The sequence below is a fragment of the Amblyomma maculatum genome, chromosome 3, assembly GCF_055883805.1.
Source record: "Amblyomma maculatum isolate TAMU_Amacu chromosome 3, ASM5588380v1, whole genome shotgun sequence".
NCBI lineage: Eukaryota > Metazoa > Arthropoda > Arachnida > Ixodida > Ixodidae > Amblyomma > Amblyomma maculatum.
In genome coordinates, this window is record NC_139346.1 from 170,888,233 (window position 1) to 170,913,404 (window position 25,172).

At 44.5% G+C, this 25,172-nt stretch overlaps 2 protein-coding genes across 2 annotated transcripts; one reads left to right on the top strand and one right to left on the bottom strand.

Annotated features, from left to right (window-relative positions):
- Window positions 1-760: 760 nt before the first annotated feature.
- LOC146196905 (fidgetin-like protein 1) lies at window positions 761-11,852 on the bottom strand. Its single transcript, XM_084598608.1, has 15 exons — window positions 11,638-11,852; window positions 11,187-11,263; window positions 11,049-11,099; window positions 10,426-10,514; window positions 9,625-9,898; window positions 8,641-8,693; window positions 8,393-8,460; window positions 7,131-7,296; window positions 6,032-6,132; window positions 5,420-5,499; window positions 4,494-4,564; window positions 3,928-4,089; window positions 3,753-3,808; window positions 2,942-3,206; window positions 761-1,993 (listed from the first exon to the last, which is right to left on the bottom strand). The coding sequence occupies exons 1-15, from the start codon at window positions 11,811-11,813 to the stop codon at window positions 1,856-1,858; spliced, it is 1,827 nt and encodes a 608-aa protein (XP_084454734.1). The 5' UTR covers window positions 11,814-11,852; the 3' UTR covers window positions 761-1,855.
- Window positions 11,853-15,561: 3,709 nt separating this feature from the next.
- Window positions 15,562-24,253, top strand: LOC146196906 (serine/threonine-protein phosphatase Pgam5, mitochondrial-like). Its single transcript, XM_084597087.1, has 5 exons — window positions 15,562-15,713; window positions 16,094-16,272; window positions 19,200-19,414; window positions 21,612-21,742; window positions 24,103-24,253. Exons 1-5 carry the CDS (start codon window positions 15,562-15,564, stop codon window positions 24,251-24,253), a joined length of 828 nt encoding a protein of 275 aa, XP_084453213.1.
- The last annotated feature ends 919 nt before the right edge of the window (window positions 24,254-25,172 follow it).

Below are 25,172 nucleotides of genomic sequence, written 5' to 3' on the forward strand. Positions count from 1 at the left end.
GGAAACTTGCCACGATGGAGTTGCTCCTTCGCTTTAATAAGTTCAGTTCGTATCTGCTGCTTTGATGCACAACAAATACTAAGACAGAAATTTGTACTAGGAATTTTAATGCAGGTCAGAATTTTTTCTGCAAAATTGTGGCCACAAAACGTAATGCTTTTACATTGACGTGAGTAGCCCTAAGTGTCTGTGCCAAATGTTTGTTGTTTTTTCTCTTTACAGTGAAAGCTCGTTAATTCGAACCTCGATAATTCGAACTACACTACTTGGTCCGGCCAAGCTCCATAGAGATCTGTGTATAAAAAAGCCCGTTAATTCGAACGCGAGTCGGTTCCGCTGCGGATAATTCGAACTACGCGCCGCTGCATCTAGGCGGCTTGGCGCACATCACACAGCAAAAAAAAGTAAGGAAACATCTCCGGGATCGGTAGGCATAATTAGAGGCTGCGCACGTCCAAAACGGGGACAGAAGATGGAACCAGGTAAAACTATGGAAGAGTGGGTAAAACTTAAATGGCACCATGACTGCCGTGGCGGCTGGCCGGCAGCGTTGGAGGGAGGGGACGGCGGCCTGCGGCAAGGTCAGTGCATGGCCGCGCAGCGGCGGCTGCCTGCTCTCTCTTCTGCGCAACTTTCGTAGCTCGCAACTAAATACTCGTTAATTTCAACCCTGTTAATTTGGAAATAGGGATGGGTACTGTCGGCGCGGTTCCAGCCAACGCCCATAAAAGGCTCTATGATCTCGGACGGGCACTATGGGTTAAACTTTTTTTTTTTTTTTTTTTGCGATAGCCATCTATCCTTCCACCCATCAGTCGTCAACGGAAGCACGCACGCGAGTCAGCCGCGATCATGACGCCGGCTTTTAGCACCGTTCGTTCCGATGATTGGAGTGGTAGTATACGGCGCCGCCTGCCCCAGCATGAGCGAGCGAACGTACTGAAAAGGAGGCTTGCACAACCGGACAAGCGCTGGCACTTTGCCAAGCTCGCTTTCCTCCCCCCTGCCGGAGCTAAAGTCAAAAGATAAACACGCCGTTATCACTGCGCAGCATCTTGGCGCACTGCCAAGAAATGTGTTGTGGACCGTGACGGCGCGAAACGGAGGGACGCGCTAACGACTGACGCATTTATTATTATTATTATTTTTTTTTTTTTTTCAGATTCGTAGGCACGAACGGGGCTGGGTGGGTTCATTATGCGAGCGAGTTCGTTACGCGACTAAATACGGTACATTTACCGTAATACAAATGGTTTTGGTCAGTTTTTTCGAGGCCATTCGATAATTCGAACATCGGATAATTCGAACTTTTTTCCCGGTCCCGTGAAGTTCGAATTAACGAGCTTTTACTGTAGTAATTTCAGGTTTGAACGTTTTTACACCTTTGATTGGTTCAGATGTATGCACATGGTAGCATATGCAAAATTCATCAGCTAGCAACAACAGCAGAGTACAAGAAAGGCATCTTTAAGCTAGTCTAGATGCCATGTAACACAGTTTGTTTTCTGACTTGTAGTTTTGCACACTGAAATGCAGGTTGTGTTTTTCGGCAATTATCTTGCTGCGGCAGAACACCTAATTGCAGGTCAGTGGCAGTCTTTGCCTCACAGTGGGTGTAGCTCTGCTGATGTCTTTCCTCTTAAGCACTGGCAAAATTAGAAAGTCGATCCTTAGCAAAATGAGGCTTGCTTTTTCATCATTTTTGCACTTTCTCGCAGGCGCCAAACCGAAGTACCATGCCTACCGCAGTAACAAATAGCATCAAGTGCAGCAACATAATTAACTCTTATTAACATATTTACAGAGACAGGCACTCCGCCACCTGTCACACTTAAAAAACGTTTCACAGCACATACTAGTCTGTGGCTGGCAACACAGGCATGCTTCCATATGTGGAGTTCCACTCGACATAGCCATGCAGATCATCTGAAGACACACTGGCCCGCACTTGACACAGCGCCTCTTCAAAGTCTTTGAATGCTACTGGACGAACCTGTAAAGTTGAATTTTAATTAAAATTTATGACGCCAGAGCTTGCCACTTTGTATCTCAATGGCATGCTCTTCAGGGCAAAATAAAGATGCCTCTTTTTCCAAATCTAGAGGATCACGGAAATTAATATCGGCGGAATCAAACTGAACACGTAGGATTTCAATTAAAATACAATGGTGGAAATGCTCACTTGAACAGCTAGCAAGCTAGGACATGGTACTATTGTTCTCTGCAGCTTCAATAGATACAAAAGCTATGTGTGCTTTTACAGATCCAGCATGCTAAAACTTGTCAATAAAATTATTAGTTTTACTTTTAAAATTGTAATTAGCTGCAAAAACAAAACTGGAGTGCACACTTATCACATCTTAAGAGTGGTATGCTGTAGCATTAGTATCCACATTTGTTGCTATTTAGGTGTTTCTATTTTTTTATTGCTTTTTTTTTCTTTTTCTTTGAGATTGAAAGTGTTTTTCTCTTTTCAGGGGCTCTTTTTAATGCTGTTTAGCTGAAGTTGCGACCCTGTGGATTACATCACAGTCTTGCCCTACCACCTGCCAACTCGACTACGAAATTTCCTTATTGGTCAAGATGAGGTCACAAGGTCATGTGATCGGGCAAAGCGCTGTTCAGTCAGCAAGGCATGTGATGACACAAGACCATGTGACCTCTCTATACCGATCAAGGAATTTCATGACATAAGAGAGTGCCAGCTTTCTCTCTGATTCTGAACTCTAATGAAATTTCACTAAAAAATGTTGCTTTGAACTGCAAAGAACACATGAAAGGGCACTCAAATCTTAATTAGCTGAAAGTCCTGTTAACAGCTGGTCGTAATGGATCGCCTGAGGAATGTTGCCCAGTGAGATGTGCAAGGCAGTTGTATTGCAAATTGCACTCCTCTTGTGACCAAGTGGTGCACAGAGTTCTCATATGTCCGCATCCTTGCCTGCTGTGCTGCAATGTGCTGGAGGGTCTCAAAGCTGAGGCTCCGGATGGGTCCCAGGGCAGCCTCTTTGCAAAGGAGTGCCATGTCTGCACCGGAGTAACCCTGGGTCAGGGAGGCCACCCTGTCGATTTCCTCATCACTGAGACTGTGCTCCACCTGTGCCAACAGGCGGCACACCATCTGACACCGTGCTGCCTTTTCGGGCAGTGGTATGTACAGGCGCTTGGCCAGGCGTCGGCGGGCTGCTTCATCCAGCTCTTTAGGCCTGCAACCACGAACCAAACGGAGGAGAACTCTCAGCTCTCAATCAAGAACATCAGTGGTGGTCGTGCTACGTAATTCCATGGTTCTGGGTTAGTTGTTTCAATCTAATTTCAGTAGGCCAGTTTGAATGACGGGCTACAAACGCCCTATCAACTTTTTTATGCCATATGTGTGCAATCAGTCAAGCTGGACCACCTAAATGGAGACCACAGTGGCAAAAGAAATTAAGAGAAAAAAAAGGTTTCCAAGGACGAGGAATTCAGAATAGCATTAGTTTTTCAACAACTGACATTCAGCTGCTCGGCACAAAATCACTGGATAGGATCCCGCACACTGCAGCAGCATTTGAATGGGCAAATTGCACCATGTACTGTTTGATATCGGTGTGCAGTGAAAAATTTTTTCTCCCACCTTTCACTCTCCTCCTCTTCTTTCTCCAACTTTTTCATCAAGGTAATACAGTTTTGGTGTCTACAATGAGTGAGGAAGTTATACCCTTCTACACTGCTAGCCTGCACATCTCCACAGACTCCAAAAACGTGCTTGCCTGTTTGTTGCTCCAACGATGAGCAGCCGTTCGTCTCCTTTTGTGCTGGCTCCATCCTGCAACATGATGTGGTGAACAAAAAAAATTACTCTTTTGGTGGATTGAAGTTATTGTCACATGATTCAGCCTCATACACCTGATCTTGAAAAAGAAATCAAGGAAAAAAAACACGCACCAGCTGCACAAGGAACTCTGTCTTGATGCGTCGCGAGGACTCGTGCTCGGTTTCGCTGCGCTGAGACAGCAGAGAATCAATTTCATCTATGAACACCACGGCTGGCTGGCAGCTTCTCGCCACTGCAAACAGCGCACGCACCATTTTCTCCCCTTCACCAACCTGCATATTCAAACATGAGAGTTGAATAAAAATAGCAAATCTCGCGCTAAACACCAATTCGGATGTCCTGAGGAGGAACGAAGAAGAAATATGGGCATTTCTTTTCAAGCTGCCATGCAAACTTCTCCTGGCAAGTAAAACTCAAAGCTAGTCTGCGAAGCCTATTTTTCAACTGCTGCGTCGGCATTGGTTACAAGCACCGATCTAAATCCGGATTCACAGAACCTGCCTTTATTATCTGAAGCTTCTGCTGTGTGCCTCTGCTGGCCATTGGAAGGAACCAGTCTTCAAATAATGACTGTGTTATACAGGCAGGATCAACGGACCTTATTGGTGCACATACTGTGTGAATTCAAAGAACTTAATTCATACTCATGCACAACAGTCATCAATCAATACTTCACCCATTTGGAAGTCAGGGACGAGGCACTGATGCAAAAGAAGGTTGCTCCCGCTTGAGAAGCAATGCATTTCCCTGCACGCAGAAGAGTAGAAAATGGCCTGTGTTGCCAGATGACAGCACGCTACCAAACAGCTGCAAAGCTTATCTCTATCAGAGTCCTCTGATATCGTTTTACTGCCCAGGATGCTACTGTGGGAGCTGGAGTTTATGTGCTTTGATTAAAGGGTGTAGCCTTCAGTTTTTGTAGATCTCAGCATCACTGAGAGTGGCACAAAGTGCATTCACTTACGAGTCTTAATGACCAGAGCAGCAGTTGTTTTGGCTAACCAATGCAAAGCACAAGTAGACAAAGAACATTTCAAGCATGTGGGGCCACGTCACATTCTGCACCTATCAACATTCTTAGCCTGGGCAGACAGGTAAGTTTATTTGTTTGTCTATACTTCCCTGTTTGTAGAGCTCGACCAAACTCCTGTTTTCTTTGTGGAATGCTCTGGTATGAAAGCAGCTAGATATACAACATGCTCTCTTAGTGATGTCTCTCTTATTGACTGCTTCTGTCCCCATACATATAAAGCTTTGGAAGAACTTTTGTGAGTAGTAGAAAGCTATTAATTAAGGCACGTCATCCACACATAGACAAAGCAGCTTTTTTCCCATCGAATTATGTCAACTCATATCAAAAGAGTCATAAAATGCATAACATTAGAAGCAACGAAATAATTTCCATTTGGTTTTCTTGTTTTTACTGCCCACGGCTGTGCTTTCTACTGCGCTGACGGTTCACTGAATGTGTGCTGCCTCAAATTGTACATATAGTATATAAGTATTCCCAGACAAACACAAAATTTGTGAGATTTCATTTCATTTCCAAATTTATTTCAGGGTTTATTTCAGATAAGATGTAAACATTTTAATAAGACATACCAATCAGTGTCTTGCCGGTGCCTGGGGGACCAAACAGGAGCAGCCCTTTGGGAGGTTGCCTGAGGCCTGTGAAGATATCCCTACAGAAGAAGGGTCAAGTAATTTGAAGCGTTTTGTAGTGAGAGCTACATTGGCCACAGTCTCGCCATTTCGCTGTGCCTGCCCGAAGAGTAATGAAAAAAGACCGACAGCTCGGAAGTTGGTAGAGGTGAACGACAACAGTGAGTTGCTAGGACAGAAGGTTCGTTCGAACATTGTGATGGCGGTGTGCCCCGGAGTTCGACATAAGTCTTCCACTAGAAGGCTTCTATACCCGAATGAAAATGGTCAATGACGAGAAGCAAGGGGTGCTCATACGTGAAGTGATTCCCCTATGGCATAAATAAAGCTGAAACCATAAAGTAAACTACTATGCGCAGAAGCCATGTCTTTACTTTCAAGCCGAACCTAAGTGTAGCCATGCAGATTGCTCTCGTGTAACTTCAAGTAATCACAAGCTAAACCACAGCTAATTTTTTTTTCACCTTACTCCTGTACTTGCTAACGCTTGCTGTAAAGAATGGTCAACAAGGATTCAAATACTAAACAAAAAAAATTGTATAGCATACTTACGGCCTTAACATTGGCCAAACTACCATTTCTTTGACACTCTGCTTGGCAAACTCCAGGCCGGCTATGTCATCCCAGTGAATGCCAGGACCGTTGTCCATTATCTGTGGCAGCAAAAGAAAAATCCTGCTCAGCTTATCTTCAGCACTTCACAGCAGTTCCCAATGATCTAAGCTTTAGGTAGGATTTTGACGTCCCGGGTAGGAGGAAGAGGAGGTTGCCTTGTTTACTAGATTGTTTAGGTTTTCCACACGAGTTGTGCATTATATCACACACCAAGGAGCACTTGCAATACCTCGGAAGCACATGTTCGACACAATTCCTTGTGTATGACCAATGATGAGAAAGACTAAGCAGTATTAGGCTGTCAACAACAAGGATTATGCAGATGCTCAAGCTTCACTTTAGGAGTAGACACGATAGCACCTTCAACACTGCATTTTCATTCCGCAAATACTTTTACATTTTTTTGTTTATGTGGGGAGAATGAGAGGCACAGTATCTATCGCATCTCAGTGAACAACTACACTAATCTGAGCTACACGTCATCGGTTTGAATAACTATCGCAAACTAACCTCAAATTCAACTGGGAGATGGACGCTAAATGGGAAGCAAAATGGTATGACACCACTCTGAATGCTGCAGAGAGAATGGTTGCGTCACAGTTTTCTTACGAAATCACGTGTGTGTTTTGTCTGACAACCTTTTTCTCAATTCTGGGTTTCAGCAATAGCGATGCCTTTTCAACTTAACAAGCTGTATATATTTCGCACAAAACAAATACTGTAATCCTAGGTGACTGTTGACAGCCTACTCAGTCGATACCAATATCTGTTGGAACAATGCTTGTTTTTATGCACACAGCATGTGGTCCAATTCTCGGTGGCATGCAAGCAGTAGTCCTTTAGGCAACTTCTAAGCATCAGTCCATAAACAAATGTCTCTTGATCAAGGTATTTGGCTTAGACAGTAGTGTTTAATACATTTATAGGGTCAGAGTCCTTCGTGTCAGGATATATTCAGTAAATTCAAGCCTGAATGCCATTTCACATGTGCAGTTATAATCCTACCAAATTCAACAGAGGCCGCATATTTCCTTACCTCATTTTTTATGAGCTCGACTAATTTGGCATCTATGTTTTTGAGTGCTTCACACTCTTCCAAGCCACCGCATGTTTCAGCAGTGGATGAGCTAGCAGTAGAGGAAGCAGGGTTGTTTCCGTTTTGCCGAAGCCAAGGTTGGACAAACTTGCTTGTTAGACTTCTCCTGAAAGTGAGTTATTTAAGTGAGTTATTAGTTATTTAAGCACAAGCTTCTGGTCCCAGACCTCATGGCTGGTCAGATGCTTCCAACAAAATGCTGATGGCAAGTACACGTGTAAAAAAAAATGGCAATCCTGTTTGACATTATCAGTGGTTTTAAGATATGACAACTGCTCCTTATACTTCCTTCTTGTTCAGCATCTTGAATTTCTTTATACATGGGGCTATTTATAGAATCTTTGGTGTTTTGCCTTTGAAGCCGTAATACCTACAGCTGTAGACCAAGGTAATGTTTCCAGGTTTTTCAGATAAGTATATTAAGTGTCTACTTAACTAATATATAGATGTCCATTAAAATTGAAAGTCTAGTTAGCTGGTATTAATGTATGTTGCAGTGAGAAGGGCATAAAAATACCATGAAAATGACCATTGCATAAAATTCAGCTAAAATAGATATCAAAATTCTGAACACAATATATTATGCGTACATCATTAAAAGAACTCCGGTAGTCAGCTGTGCTTAAAAAAAAGTACACTAATCATTAGTGAATTCACTTGGGCAAGTACAATGACAGGGCTCCTTAAGACAACGCCAGGTACCCCTTAGCTATCAAGATGGGAACAATTGGAAATGTGTTCCAATTGTTCACTGACCAATCACTGAAACTTTTAAAGATCAATTGTATATTATACAGACCATGCAGAGCTGTTACTCTTGCCTCGTGTGCTCACAAAGGCCCCCTCTACAATTTTAATGCATTACTATGTGGAAGTCAAAATAGCAGGGTCCCGATGCAAAGCGCACTTTTTAAAAATCATTTCAAGAAACCTTTTCGGCCGCTTTATTGTTACTTGAAAATGGTGCAGCTGCAATGAAATAAAATTTATGCGAGCAGCCTCGTCACTGCACAAACAGCACTCAAGACTCCTGCGATGAACCTTGGAAGAAGGCATTTTCATATCAGCATTTTGCCTCAAATGGTAAGTCCTATAGGTGCAATGTTAATGACTCATAGCTTTTCACGCACCACTTCTGGCGGGAACCTTGCATGACTGCAGTCATGACAAAGCAGAACTGTGTAAATAATCAGTCGACTCACTTTCCTCCCAGGGTTTTAGTGCCAGAACTGCGAGGCACTCCTCCATTGGTCTTTTGCTGTTCAATCAGCTGCGAAAGAAAATCTCACCATAACCACTTAGGAACCATCTCGTCGCATATGAGCATCAAAACTTGGGCAGCAAAAGCTTCACAGTTAAGCATTCACACTGCTAATTGGATCGGAGACAAGATAGTGTCAGCAGTATTTCTCTTTGCAAAGTACCTAAGTGAATTACTAAACATCCTCACCAATTGTTCTCTGGCCGTCATAAAAGCTGGAACACCAGCTGCTGGTACACATTCTGTAAGAAGCGACATGAGCGCACAGTATCAGAATGCAGTCCGAGGTTATTCAATGCATAGAAAAATAGAGGAAACAGATGTGCAAAGATTACAAGCAGTAGCAACATGAAAGGCAACACTTACGTGATATTCAAGAACAAGATTTAAACTTAATTTAACTTCAGCCAGGAAGATTAGAAAACAAATAACAGTGGTTGTTCTTCAGGAAGAAAACTATTTAGTAAAAACAAAATGTTTGCTTCTCATTACTACTTGAAGAACAATTTTCAGTTAAACAAAAATCAAGCGCTTCTTTTTATACTGCTGGAGCAGTGCAACTGAGAACAGGCCTTGCATTGATTTTATGAGGCCTTTATGAGCATCTACTGCGATTACTGAGAGTATTGAGAAACCTCCTTAGATATGACCAGTTTAGTAAGAGTACCACAAGAAAAAACAAATATGGGAACAACACTTCAATTCAATTAAGGAATGCAAATTCATGACACATAATCTGCAGTCTTCTAAACAATTACACAGCTCACGGAAATTATGCAGAAAGGAAAGGTAAAAATAACCTTCTTGCTTGTCCTCATGATTGTTAGGCTTTGTCATATATTACGTCCATGATGTTCCATTGACCATGCCAATTCTTCTTTCATGCTCATTCAGAATTTGCATTGTATTTGTATGTTTAAGCTGTATTCTGTCATTGAAAAAGTATGCTTATTTCCTCTCTCTTTGAGTAGTATATGTTAGTATATTCTGCATATAAAAATACAGCGTGATGTTTTTTTTTTTTTTTTTTCTTTTTTCCTCGTTGCATGCCAGGGCCAGTGTATCGGGCAGCTATGCCTCATCAGGCAGATTTCATCTGCATTTTGTCCCTGTATCCAGACCGTTCCTGTCTAAACAAATAGAAAACAATATCAACAATGACTAGATGCACACCTGATAAGTTTGCTTTTCGTTGTTGTTGAGCGCTCTTTCGAACTGAAGAATCCGAGCCATTTCTCCTAGTACCTTCAGCAGCGGAACTGGAAACTGACAACACACCATTACGAGGTTTTCTGTCTGCATGCTCTCCAATTCCAGCAGTCTGGATGCCATTTTGAGGTCCGGCAGGTTCTGTCCTGTTCTCTGTGTTAGCCAACCTTTTTGCAACACAGAAATTTCGCTTCATTCTCTCAACAAAGCTGTCATATTCATCCTTGGCATCTTCTTTCTGAAGCGGAAAGCACAAAAACTCGTAGAGATATTTGCATGGCAGTATAACTATAATGCATTTGGGATTAAAAGGTAGTATAAGAGGTAGTACACTAAGAGCCTCACTATGGACTTTGAAGCCTGCGACCATAGATAATACCTATGAGCCATAACATTTGTCACAACTGTATTGATTTTGTCAATCAAGTCTACATCACAATGTCTGATTGCTCTATTAAATGGCAGAGTGCAGTCTGAGGCTGATAGAAGTGCAGCCTCACTCCCTCACTCAGCAGGCACCACTATTGTGTCACAGGTTACATGTGTCCACTTGCAAAATAAAAAATAATTGGCTTGGCACCAAAAAGTTTTGGAAATAAGAAATTGCCACTACCCCCCCAATTTTTATTTTTATTCTCTATTACCTGACACATAAATGTGATTTTAAGACAGTCATAATATGTAAATTTTTATATGATCTCCACAGGCTGCAGCTGTTGGAGTACAAAGAATCATAATGAAGACAAGGCAAACAAGTTATCTTACAGCTTGGTCACTGCTGCTGCTTTTGGGCAAAAATTCCATAAGTTTCTCATCACTTAGGTTCACCAACTCGGAGCGCCACTCATGGGAGACTGAAATGAATAGAAAATAATTCACTGAATGGCATCGTCAAATAAAGTACACTAAAATATAGCAGCTAGACTAGCCCATGCTGATATGTACTAGAGTTATTACCTTCTTGACAGCTTTAATTTTAGCAGCATTGGCCCTTAGGCATCAGTATAAACTACCTGGCAATTATGACATAGGTAGACATGTACTACCGCGATCAAGAGTTTACGGCATATTCTCAGGAAAACTTTACTGCAGCTTTACCTCACGATCTAGTCACATGATATTGTACCAGTGGATAAACCATGCATGCCCCCTTGTACCTAGCCACATTTTTTCTGCACGCTTGCGGCACATAAATTTATGGTGACAATAGTGTCTGTGCTCTCAAACACGGCTAAAGCTTTGCAGGAATGGGAGTAACAAATTGGCATGTGCTTTCAATGCAGTTGGTAATTTTCTTGCTCATATACCCTAAGGTGCAATAGTTAAAATTTTGTTGTTGCCCAAAAACGACAGAATGGAAGGTCCAAGTAACCAAAACAAATACTTGCAGTTTTGAGAACTCTGCGTACGTGTGATGGCACTTGCAAAGTTGTTCAGGCCTACATATGAATGAAAGGTGCATTAGAGGTGGCTGCTGGCATACATCACAGACAAACCGTACCCATCTGACTGCTCTAATGTCTTACCATCTGGACTGTCAACATGGCTGTTTCCTTTCTCAGCAAAATAATTTAACAGCAAGCTCTCACAGGTTGCAGAAATACTGAAACAGAGAGCACAATGATTCATCATAACGATGTTTCTTGACTCCGTCTCTTTATTCTTTTTTACAGTCTATGAGAACCGAGAACAGCATCTCAAGCATAGAATTACTTTTCCAGAAAGAGAAACCTTTGCGTGATTACTTTTCTGGTTCTTGCAGTCTACATCAGCCGGTGCGTCGCTCGAACCTGAAGTAAGAGTCGGCACGCAAACTGTGCTACTTAACTGTACCTGATGGAACAGATTGCATTTACGATGTGCATTGTAAAGTAGAACTTTACTATGTGCTACGCCCAAAACGTGCAAAAACGCATCAAGTGAGATGTATATCACAAGAAAAACATGTGAATAACGGCGATGTACAACTTTACTCACACGTTTGACGCTCTTGCATACTGCACCTGGCGATGCAGTTTGCGGACTGCGTCTAGAGAGAATTCGCTATTACCAAATTCTCCGATGCTCATCAGCAACCACTTGAAGGCCACTGATTGTGCATTGTCGTCGTCGCTTTCCGCACACGAGTCTGAAACGTTCAAGTCGGAGTCCATGCTAGGGAGGTCAAATGCGCGCCAAGCGCCGCGCGCTTCGTGAAGTTGATATCGATAGCATTGCATTATCCCTAGTTACTTGGCTTACCTAAAAACGCCCAAAATGAAAAAAAAAATAATAACAATAATAATAATAATAATAATAATAATAATAATAATAATAATAATAATAATAATAATATTAATATTAAAAAAGGTTTTGCAGCATAGCAACGGCTCAAAATAGCTTCAGTAATTTGTCATACGTTTGATATTGTCGTTTGCTTTGATCTAAGCAATCGAAGCAATCGAAGCATGGTAGCACATGATTTTGAGTTTACGCAATGGATCTCAACAAGGCCGATGAACCCCAGGCGGTCGATATCCGATGCAACTATGCAGCGCTGGCAACGTTAAAGTCATATTTCTTTCGCTCGATCGTTCCATCGATACCTCCTTCCACGATATTCATTTCATCGCTGCACCAAGCGAGCCGGCTAAAGTCGCTAAGTAACGTGCCTGCACGGACCCCGAATGCCCCGAATTAAGCCCGGTCCTGAATGATCTATTCGACTGTGCTTGCGTCGTGGCTGTAGAAACTCTGAAGCGGCCCACGCTGATCTCATCGGACAGTATATTTTCCTCGCTAAAAATGTTTCGCCGCGGTTCTCTAGTATTGCTCTGCGACCTCTGTGCACCAAGCAATGAGATGGTTTGTGCGCACTTCTCTCTCCTCGAATGCCGACCTTCTTTTCTCTTGTCCCACCGAGTGTGGGACAGTTAATGACCTTTTCTTTCGTCACAACCAGAAATTCTTACAAATGCAGCTAAGCGCGTATGCGCATGTTCCACCTGGGGCCAAATTACGCTCCAATCACATCACAAAAACTGTCACAAACCTGTCACAAACCGGTCGGCTAGCCGCGCTCCTGTTGATTGGTTCGGACCGACAGATATTTGTGGGGGCTGATTGATATGCTTATGACGGTTTTCGTGATTAAACTGCCGCGAAGGATAAATATTTTTGCATAAGATCTGCCATCACCTTTAAAATCAGATATGCCATCGTTACTTTCGTTAGAAAATAAAAATTAGAGGTCACTGCAGAAAGAGAGAATTTTAATGAAATACAGAGATTTTAGCCGATGTGACATCGCTGACATGTGCTACTCTGCGTGGGGTGGAGGGAGGATTGGGGAATAAAGATGGAAGAAGAGTTAATCACTGCAGAAACTACGCTGGAAATGCGAAAGCATTAGCGCTGCAGCAACGTTTTTACTTTGCGATTATTTTTAATTTTACTGTGTCTACTTTTATTTTTAATGTTTATGTTTTATTCATTTTAATTACTATGTTTTTATTTTATTTTGCAAAAGCAAAACAAAAAAGTGAGGGACCTCGATTACCGTTGTTCTCTGCACAACCATATGTACCGGTGTCCCAGCTAAATGCAACAAACGGTTTTAAAATATACGGTAAGCCCTAGCTCAGCTAAGCCAATTAAGAGGTGTTCAGTGTCGCTTATGCTAATCGGCAGCATTTTTGTTTTCGCTCACATAATTTAATTAATTAGTAAATAATAATTAGGCATTTTAATTATTGGCTTGAGTTAAAAAGTGTCAATGCAAGAGAAATGAAGGTACTGTTTACGTAAGGTGACTTTTTTGCAAGCCCAAAATGACGCCTGGCGCAATAAAAACTTATGACTGCTTTGTTCGAGATAACAAAATCCGCTTTTCTATGCCGCGCTCTCCTAGGTGGTGTTGGCTCTCCCCGATGAAGCTAGTTGTACGCTCTTAGCGAATTATTTAAAATAATAGCTAGTCACGTGACAGCAGCGGCGTAGCGTGCTGGAAACAACGTAGCTAGCCGTTTTTCGGGGAGATCTACATCTTTTCCATATAGACACTTTTTCTCTCAAACCAATAATTAAAAATATAGCTAGTAAGTCTTTACCAATTAATTGTCGTGAACGAAAAAATATAGGCGACTTCGAACAGCTCTGATTGGTTTACCCGTGCTCGGAGGGAGGCCGAGGGTTCTATACTCGCCTGTCAGTTTGTGGCGACGCCGGATGCGGTGTAGTCGGGATGCTGCGGAGACAGTTACCGCGCCTTTCCCTTCCTATAATTGATTTATAGGAAGGGAAAGGCGCGGTAACTGTCTCACTTGTTTTCTGTGGACACCTCAACCGCGCCGTAAGGGAAGGGAGGGAGGTGGGATTGAAAGTGGAAAGAGAGAAAGAGGAGCCGTAGTAGAGGGCTACGGGTAATTTCGACCACCTAGGGATCTTTAACGTGCGTTGACATCGCACAGCACACGGACGCCTCTTCGTTTCGCCTCCATCGAAACACAGCCGCCGAGGTCGGGTTCGAACCCGGGTACTCCGGCACAGTAGTCGGGCGTCTTACCACTGCACCACCCCGGCAGGGCAAACCAATCAATCAGATTGATTTATAGGAAGGGAAAGGCGCGGTAACTGTCTCACTTTTTCCCTTCCTATAAATCAATCGGATCAGAGGCAGTGGAGGTGGCTCAGCTACAGAGCCAGTAGCAGGCCCGTGCATTTTCTTTTCCTTCTTCCTACAGCCACAACAATAACAACAACGGTCGTCTACGACCGAAGCGGTGGCTTAGTGCAATGATGGCCTACAACAGATAAAAAAAAAAAATTCAGTGGCAGGCTATAGCCGCCGCCGCAAGCGGTGTTGACCTACCAGTCCCAGCCCGTAGGGCCAATAACCACCATTCACCACCGCCAGAACAGTATAGTCGGGCATTTTAACCACTACATCCACACGGCGGGGCTTCTGGTCTTATAATATAAATAATAATTGGTTTAAGGAAAAGGCACAGTATATGTCGCACTTGTGTCTGTGTACACCTGAACAGCGCCGTAAGGGAAAGAAAGAAGGTAAGAGTGAAAGTGGAAAGCGGCGTTTTCAAATTTGATGGCGCCCCCTGATTGATTTGATTTGATTTATAGGAAGGGAAAGGCGCGGTAACTGTCTCACTTAGTTTCTGTGGACACCTCAACCGCACCGTAAGGGAAGGGAGGAAGGTGGGAGTGAAAGTGGAAAGAGAGAAAGAGGAGCCGTAGTGGAGGGCTACGGAGTAATTTCGACCACCTGGGGATCTTTAACGTGCGCTGACATCGCACAGCACACGGACGCCTCCTGATTAATTTTTTGTGGGTCAGTGACCTTGATGACGCGTCATGTACCCTTTAGACTAATCAGCGAATTTTGTTGGGAGTCCTCGCTGTTCTCAAGATTCGCGACGCCTTCTGAACAGATTCTTGGGCGTCACTATGATCTTGATGATGCCATTAGTATGTTTACCAATTAGTAAATTTTGTGATGGAGAAACCAGTTTTTAAAGGCGACAATCAAATTGTTACCGGCTTAAAAGAACGAAAGGTAAAAAAAAATGATATAAGGCCAGCGATATTTTTTTACCCAAGTGACGGCGCCAAAATGTAGTGGAGAGGAGTGCTCGAACTGCAAACTAGAATATTATTGCTCAAACTAAAGCCCAGCTTCTGAGAGGGCTCGTTGATAATACTAAAAAAAAAAAAAACGTCGTCTTTGTCTGCCGCTATCCTGGTGACAAAAGTGCTCTGCCCATGCTCTTGCCCATGCTATGTAGCCGCTCAAAGCACGTTCGATTTCTGTCCATGCTGTGTGCGCGGTGATTTTTGGTCGATTATAGGTTGTGAGCAGGCCTCGCTGGCTGTTCTGTCCCGCTCATGTGATGTGCAAGCCTCTAAATGCTCCGGCACTTCGTTAAGGCAGCGGCAGTTGTTGGTGGCGGCATAGCAGCTCTTGTGGTCAGTGTAGCAGAGGCGGGGAAGCGCCGGGCGCATGCATCGTGGACGACCAATTACCAGCCGACAGCGCAATGGGACAGCAACTGGGACAGGTACGTCTGCTTCGCGGTGTCGGGGCATTGAAGAGTACATTTGAAAAGGCCACTTATTGCCCGTTCATGCTAGAGGTTTAATTTAATGCAATACCATAGGCTCTGGTAGAATTCAATGAAAAATGTCGACCTAAAGCTCTGCCGTGTACTCCTGAGGAGGTTGCGAGTATCATTGAAGAAGCTTGGTTGTCTTCGGTAAATCGACGGTGTAAATGGGTTAGGTTAGATTTACGGTTTTTAGGTTTGTGATTTCACTTTTGTAAAGTATAATGGAGTCTTAAATGGTACAATTTATCACTGCACGCCAAATTTGTTTCATTTTTGAAAGAGCTTCATTTGTTTTTTGAACTGTGTATTGAGCTGTTCTTGTTTTCATGCAGGCGAGATCCTGAGCGTTTAGTGAGGCCGCCAGTGGATGCTTCGGAACAAGAAAAGAACCGTTACAACGAAGATGTGAAGAAAGCGAAGCCAACGGCGACGCGGTACCTCTATCTAATCCGACATGGCGAATTTAATGTTTATGAAGAACGGGACAGCGACCGCACGTTGACTAAGCTTGGTAAGCTATAGGCTCACTTGACGAAGCAGTTGTCAGTTGTCTAGTGCAAGCGGACCCTGTTGGTTTTGTATTTCCTAGACGCTGCGCAACCTCAGAACATTTAGACGAAATCTTATAACCTTACTTGTGTTGTGTCCCTGAATTTTTTTAAACTGAGGACACCCTCATGTTTGGCATATGTACCGTGCTTCCCTCTCTGCCTTAATTTTAGAGCGAAACCACTACTCTTCAATGTACAATTCAGAGGTCAAACAAAGCCCATACCCTAAGAACTGACAATGTATGCCGCCGCGTGTGTCTATACGGGAAAAGAAAGGCTCTTCATCTGTGGCACTTTCGGAGCACTACCGTAAGGGCAGGGAGGAAGGTGGGAGAGGAAGAAGAAAGAGGTGCAGAAGTGAATGCTGCTGATACACATGAGCAGCGAGAAGCAAATTAGCAGCAGGGTATGTGGAGTAGTTGCATTTTGACCCTATGGGGCTGTTCTTGTGGTTGCGACTGTAGGAAGACCGAAAAGAAACTGCACGGGCCTACAACTGGAATTCTGTAGCTGAGCCACTTCCGCTGCTTCGTGCGGACAGCAGAGATTGATTGATTGACTGATTGATTGACTTATAGGAAGGGGAAGGCGCGGCAACTGCCTCACTTGTTTTCTGTGGGCACCTCAACCGCGCCGCAAGGGAAGGGAGGAAGGTGGGAGTGAAAGTGGTAAGAGTAGTGGAGGGCTACGGAGTAATTTCGACCACCTGGGGATCTTTAACGTGCGCTGACATCGCACAGCACACGGACGCCTCTTGCGGACAGAAAAGAAAATAGAGAAGAAAAAAAAGAGGGAGAGAAAGACTCGCAACGTCCGCCGTCCACCACCGAAGCGGTCGTAAGCGCACCAGGCAAAACTCCCCTGATGGGGCTGGGACAGGTAGGTCACCGCCGCTTGCGGCGGGGACTAGCCTGGCACGGAATTTTTATCAGTTGTAGGCCGTCATTGCACCCGCCATCGTTTCGGTGGTGGACGACGGCCGTTGTCGCCGCGCGCGTCTTTCCCTCCCTCTTCCTTCTCTTTCTTCACTATTTTCTCTTCTGTCTGCACGAGGCAGCGGAGGTGGCTCAGCTACAGAGTCAGTAGCAGGCCCGTGCATTTTGTTTTCCTTCTTCCTACAGCCACAACAACAACAACCGAAGCGGTGGCGGGTGCGGAGGTAAGGAATGATAGGCTCCCGCCATTTTCAGCAGTGGCTCGCCTGTCACCGATGGTTGTGGCGGACGACGGTTGTTGCAACACGCGCTTTTCTCTCTCCCTCTTCATCTTTTTATGGCGAAAGCATTTCTAGGCTCATGGAACGAAATGATATGCTCGAGAGTTGTACGCGAAATTTGTGCTCGAGGTCTGTGCGCAAGATCTGTCATATTCATCAACATTCCGCAAAACGTGTTTTTGTCTTCGTTCCTGCCATCTGCAGACCCATACTTGAACTCGCGCTAAGGAACGCTACGCGATGGAGGCGATGGTGTACTATCCAAACACACTTGGAGAACGTGTAACAGAGACTGCGCCTTTCATTCCTTTACATAAAAACGATAATCATATGTAGCACTGCAACGAACGCCGATAAGAGGTAAACAATTCGAGGCAAATGATAGGAGAGGAAAGGTAGGCTTTCGCCATAGGCAAATGATAGGAGAGGAAAGGTAGGCTTTCGCCATTCTTGGAGAATTTTTTTCTTTCTTTTCTATTTTCCCTTCCGTCCGTACGAGGCAGCGGAGGCGGCCATGCTTTAGAGCACGGTGTAAGAATAGTATACTCTTGCACCGTGCTTCAGAGCCAGTAGCAGGCCCGTGCATTTTCTATTTCCTTCTGAGGAAATTACTCCGAAGCCCTCCGCTACGGTACCTCTTTCTCTCCATCCGCTTTCACTCCCACCTTCCTCCCTTCCCTTACGGCACGGTTCAGGTGTCCACAGAACAAGCGTGACAGAATCTGCGCCTTTCCTTTCCTGGGAAACAATTATTATTATTATTATTATTATTATTATTATTATTATTATTATTATTATTATTATTATTATTATTATTATTATTATTATTATTATTATTATTATTATTATTATTATTATTATTATTATAGTCGTAACAACAAGATTGGCAGCAAAAGCGAGGCTTACCATTGGCGGAAGCAATTAGCTTTTGCGAAACCAAGTATAACAGAACTTTTGCTCATTATAACCAGGTTGAATTAAGTAAGGTTGAATCTCTGCCAATTGTAAGAGCGTTAGGTCTTACTAATTACATTTACCGGTTTCTCGTCCATTTCTCCGCCGCTCTCAGATTTAAGATGATCATAGTTACAGCATTGCAAATAATTTCTTAGCTACCACTGGGCTGCCCATACAATGGGGTCCACCACCTGGTCCACCGTGTGTGACGTCATGGTTTCCCAAAGCCACGTGATGGTCGCCTATGCTCACGAAAACTGGATAACGGGGTAGCTTAATACATATGCTAATAATAATGTGTGATATATTAGACGCACAAAGTTGGGAATCGGTAAATAATTCATAATTCCTTTAAAATGTGTCTTGTAGTGCTTTTTGAACAGGGTTACTTAGGTGTTCAATAGTTCCGGTTAATTAACACATCGATGAACGTTCAGCCAAGCTTATAAAATTGCAATTTACAGGGGAAGGAGTGCGATTAATCGCGGTGAGATATGTTTTTCCCTCTTTTGACAATATCGCGCGACTGATAATATGTTTTGACACTTGAAGGTCTTTTTTTTTTTTTTTTTATGGGCGGTTCTACAAACAAAGCACCTTCTTACCGATTGCCCATTTTCTCAAATCAGCCCTAACAAGGTGAAGCTTTGAAGCTGTTCCGCGGCAGCAGGTTCCCTCCCTTCGTCCGCAGTCTTTTCTCCCCGAACAACGCAGGTCGCGCGCAGGCTGAGCTGACGGGCCAGCGGCTTAAGCAGCTGGGCATCCCGTTCACCAGCCTCGTCCACTCGACCATGACGCGGGCCACAGAAACAGCTGCGCTCATCCACGAGCATCTGAAGGAGCTTCCTATCAGCTCATGTGAGCTGATCCGCGAAGGGGAACCCATGCCTCCGGAGCCACCTTTCGGAATATGGAAACCACAGTCTAAGGTATACGCCCCCAGTAGTTGCCAGTGCTGCGGGGAATTAAACAGCTATTTCCCTATACTACACGGCCTGCAATTCGGCATTTAGCTTCCGAGATGCCATCTTGCACCTGCTGGTGTCAGTATTGTTCGTCAACTAGGAACAAGGGAAGGGTCGGCTGTGTTCAAAGATCGTGCGTCTTTGTGTGAAGCCGGAAACGTGTGGTGTAAATTATTACTTCGTTTAGCTGATGACTTGCGCTTGCGCCTGACGGTGTTACTGTTCTTTTGCCCTGAGCACATTTTGCAGAAATCGGACTTTCAGCAGCAATATACAGATTTTCATGCTGCGAACTCGAGTATCAGATTTAGATCAGGTAGAAAAAAGAAAGGACTTTTTTTAGCAGAACTACGCAGCCGGCCCCATGGGGCACACCACGGTTTGCACCGCCGCCTGTAATTGACCAAGATGTGTGACCACATTACGTCCGCCGCTGGATGGGTGGCGCTGGTGAACACTTTCAAGGTTCGGTTACAAGCGACATTAATACCCAGGAAAGTAGAAGGTTGAGCAGCCGTCGATGTAGTTCAGTTGATAAGAGCATCGAACGCGATATTCGGTGGTCGTGGGTTAGGTTCCCACCATCGACGCGTTTTTCAATTCTACTGTGATTTCTTTATCTTCCTAAATAGCATCCATGGCCTCACCAATTGTTGGCTTCTTCCCTTCACACACACACACACACACACACACACACACACACACACACACACACACACACACACACACACACACACACACACACACACACACACACACACACACACACACACACACACACACACACACACACACACACACACACACACACACACACACACACACACACACACACACACACACACACACACACACACACACACACACACACACACACACACACACACACACACACACACACACACACACACACACACACACACACACACACACACACACACACACACACACACACACACACACACACACACACACACACACACACACACACACACACACACACACACACACACACACACACACACACACACACACACACACACACACACACACACACACACACACACACACACACACACACACACACACACACACACACACACACACACACACACACACACACACACACACACACACACACACACACACACACACACACACACACACACACACACACACACACACACACACACACACACACACACACACACACACACACACACACACACACACACACACACACACACTGCATGCTGCATGAAGCGGTAGCCACGTTTCACGTTTAGAGTGACCGCAGATGGGGCCCCTCTTCAAGCCGTGGGTAAACCCGGTCGGTAGCCCCGCCGCGCCGCAGAAGCAGCAGAAGAAGAATAAGAACAGAAAGAGAAGCTACGTCGGCTTTGCTTACGCAACCTACCGGGTTTGACTAAAGCTAAACCCCAGCTAATTTTTATTACTAGCTTTTCGAACGCGTTGCCCTACAGATTTCACACACCAAGCAAGCCGTACACGTTAAGTCGCAGTCGCGGAAATGAGTGAACGTGCTCTATCAATATGATTTCTCTTCAGCGGCCCTCTTTAGATGGGGAAGGAATGTAAAAAACAAAGAAACTTGGGGATGTTTAAGTATTTCTAAGAGACGATGCGATGATGATGATGATGATAATAATGATGATGCCTTGTTATCTAAGCAGTGCTTCCTCCTCTCGCGAAATTCCCTGATTGGTCGAGATATGTCACCTGGGATCGTGACGTCACACGTAGCGCTGACCAGTTAGCGGTCAGCCATGTCATCTGCCAACCGCCACAGACCAAAGCACCTGGCTGCCAAGTAACGCTGCGAAATTTTCTAATTGATCTACAGCCTGACAACGTCATGAGGTCAAGTGACCTAATAGAGCGCCTATTGGTCGTTGAAGTGTGTGACGTCAGGGGATCTCTAGTGACCAACTAGGGATTTTCGTGACAGACGCCGAAAGCCAACTATCATTCAGGGATTTACGTGAGCTGGATGATGTCATCGAGGTTTTCTCGGAATGCGGAGTTTAATGCTATTGCATTGAAAAGATTGTGGGCGGCCTCCTCCTTTTCCTCGGTCTAATTTCACCCGTGACTAACGGCTAACAACTACACTGACCTATCTTGTAAATCGTGGTTTCAGTTCTTCACTGACGGCGCTCGCATTGAGGCTGGCTTCCGCAAGCACTTCCACCGTGCGCCTCCCTGCCAGAAAGAAGACTCGCACGAGATCATTGTCGGCCACGCGAATGCCATCCGCTACTTCATATGCAGGTGAGATGTCTAGTATTCTCCAATCTGCCTACCCTGGAAATGGATTTAATACGTATGCTTCGCTCGTTCCAGTGTCGCATTTGTAAGTTACACTGTAAAGCGCGGAAGATTTTATAAGAAGGGGCAGTACGCAGAAAAAAAAAATGATGAAAAAAGATGAAAGTATTGCATGAAGTATAATCTCACTGATAACGAAGCTGTGGGGGACGGGGCGTCATATTGGGATTGACATTCTGAAAAATGTTACACTCCTGAGCGTGTAACTGTTCCAGACCTAACACACTGCACTGAGAAAAAATTACAGGATTGGACTTAGCTTCGCTTAAGAGATTAATGGCGAAAGCATTTCCTTCTTGTTTTCTTCTACCTCTTTCTCTTCTACCCATATATTGTGTGTTTGCATACTTGCTATAATTTAATTTTTTTCTTTTCTTTGGTTTCGCTGTCGGCGGCATCGGCTTCTTAGGATTTCTCTCCACGACATGCGAGTCTGAACTGACACGTGACCCTACAGGGCTTTTTTATATGGACTACGCCTAACTAGCCGAACGGGGAAATCGTGACGACGTCAAAACTTATTGCGACGTTTGGGGGACACATTTCGCGCAATCTAGTGGAATCTCGCGGACAAATCTCGTGGACGCGAGATTTTTATCACGAGCCTAGAAAGGCCTTGCTTCACGGTGGAACATCTCTCGCGGTGCATATGGGATGCTTGGCATCTATGGGTGGGTGCCGTGCTTTGTTGAGGCCGTGTGCAGGCCACTTTAGCCATCCTGAACATAGATATTAACCGCCTTACCTTTCCTCTGCTACTCCTTTTCTCGAAGCGTGTTGCTCCTGGAGCAATCGACTAACCACAGATTAACCGCCTTACCTTTCCTCGGCCTCTTTTAAGGCGAAATGCTTTAATGCCTCATCATTGTCGACAAAAGGTTATCAGCAGAGATGTCACTCTTTCGAGAGCGAGAGTTAAAAATAAATTAATAAACCTTGTCTCCACCGGGAATCGAAACTCCAATACTTGGATCGCCCAGCGCTTTAACAACTGCGCCACGCCCCGGATTTTTTTTTTCTTCGTTGCCTGGTTTTGGCATACGACATTACACGAAACTCCGATCAAAACATGAAAAAGAAACACAAGGTAATATGCATGGATGAATATCATTATCAGCCAGCGTTTGGCCTCGTCACAATAAAACTCCCGCAGCGACAACAAAGGCTTTACCCTCCCTTTGCAACCACCCCACTGCCACCCTCGCCCACATTCTATTCCAATGCCCGGCGCATCCTCCCCCGCGGGATCTGGAGCACTTCACCACCTGGGAGGAATGGGAGACCCTGCTACGCTCTGAGGACCCGGTCCGGCAAAAGACCGCCACAGACCGATCTGCCGACATCATGAACCGTAGGAACATGAACGTTTGAGTGTAGTGGGGCCGTGCGGGGGCCCAGGGGCCTGCGCGCCCCGAACTCCTCTGTTAAAATAAATGTTTTTTACTACTACTACTACCCTTGAGTGCCATTCGGGAGGTTCGCAGCCAGTTTCTGGGTGGCAATAAAGCACTCCATATTCTCTCGAAAATAAATTCGAGCAGGTCTAGCATTCCTGTCACAGTGTTAGCCTGCCATTCTGGAGCGCCATATACAATGGAGGCCCATACACATAATTACGTCAAATGGACAGATATAGCAAATACTAGGGCTGGCAAGCATCTTTTCCATACTTTTGTATATATAATAAAATAACCACTAAAACAACAACGACCCCATCCTCATTCTATATGCTTAAATATCGAATGCCGTGCGAGTCTAGTGGAAAATCCTTCTTTATGGTCCGTTGTAATACATCCCAGAGATATACCCCTTGCGCACAACGTAAAAAAAACATGATCTATTGTTTCCAGCTGTTTACAGATTAGACAATGTGCTCTCCACGGTAAAAAAAAAGCCCCTTCCCTCCAAAAATGTCTTTACTGGTAATTGTCCGGTATGTAATTTTTAAAAAATGAAACACTCTTAATTCCGCTTGTCTACAGTGAGGATGATAGCGGGATTTCGCGAGTGACAGATACTGCGCCTTTTCTTTCCTGTAAACGAATTACACAACGAATTATAGAACTTTGATGCGTTCAATGAAATGCTGGTTGGGCTCGACAGGGGGCGCGCGATGTACCTTCACGAATATTTACCACCTTGTATGGTGGTAAATATTTTGAAGTAATATACGCCACCACCATTTAATCACCATGCAAATGTTATATTGTCTACGCGGGCTCACGTATGTTGATCTCGGCACGCTAGAAATCTGTGTGAGAGCTATTAGGCCGGTGTACCCTCGCTTGACCTGTACCATGCAGGGCCCTTCAGGTTCCGCCCGAAGCTTGGTCCCGCATGTCGCTGGCACACTGCAGCATCTCCATCGTGAAGATCGCACCTTCAGGGAAGGTCTCCCTGCGGTCTTTGGGGGACTCAGGACACCTGGCCAAAGAGTTCATCACGGCCGGATAGCGTGCCTGCGACTGTGCGATGCGATACCCAGCGTCGAAGAGGACGGCGGTCATCATTTAAAATCAGAAGTTTTGTTTAACGTTGATTGTGAATGGACTTCCAATATTTAAGGTTTTTCTTCCTCGGACAATCAATAAACTACTACGTGATGTTGGTTAGGACAATTTTTGGTACAGAATTTTCACGCTGCCGGTTTTAGCTCACGTCTGTTTTCATGCTCGCATGCTCTATAGCTCGATCGAGTATTCAAAACGCCGGAAGAGCAATGATATATAAGACATAAGTGAAATATACAGCGTAGTCCCGATACCCGATGCATGAAAGTTGCGATAACAGTTGGACTTATCCCTCGATGATAAAAGTCATGACACTCTTTTCTTCTAAGCTGAGGTTGCTCACAGCGACGATATTTCCTGCCTGTGGATGAAGGTAGGCGGAGAAATGTGAGCGGAGGGTTGGGGAGTTACTCATTTGGAGGCTGGAGGAGGTGTTAAGACGTTCGTCGAGGGTGGCGGGGCGTACGGGTAGTGCGGTCTTTAAATGCGCTGTTATTCGTTTTGATTCAACGTACTAAAGATTGCGCGATGGACGCAACTGGCATGGTCCTGCAAGCAATTTTAATCCAGCAAACCATTTTATTGTGTATGCATTTTAGTTTATGCACTGAAATGCATACTGAAAATACTAACAAAAACCATATAGCTTTATTGACTTCCATTTTGTTGTGTTTTATTTTTAGTGACTCCACCCGGCAATTCCGTTGCTGCAGTGTTCAGGGAATGGCAATACGCGGGGCGGACAGCTTCCTAGCTGGGAGGATGGAGAGGTGGCTGGTACGTGGTTGTGCGTAGCTTCAGGAGGGAGGCTAGCTTTCGCATTGTGCCTTTGAATACGGTTCCACCTTCACTTACTATGCTTT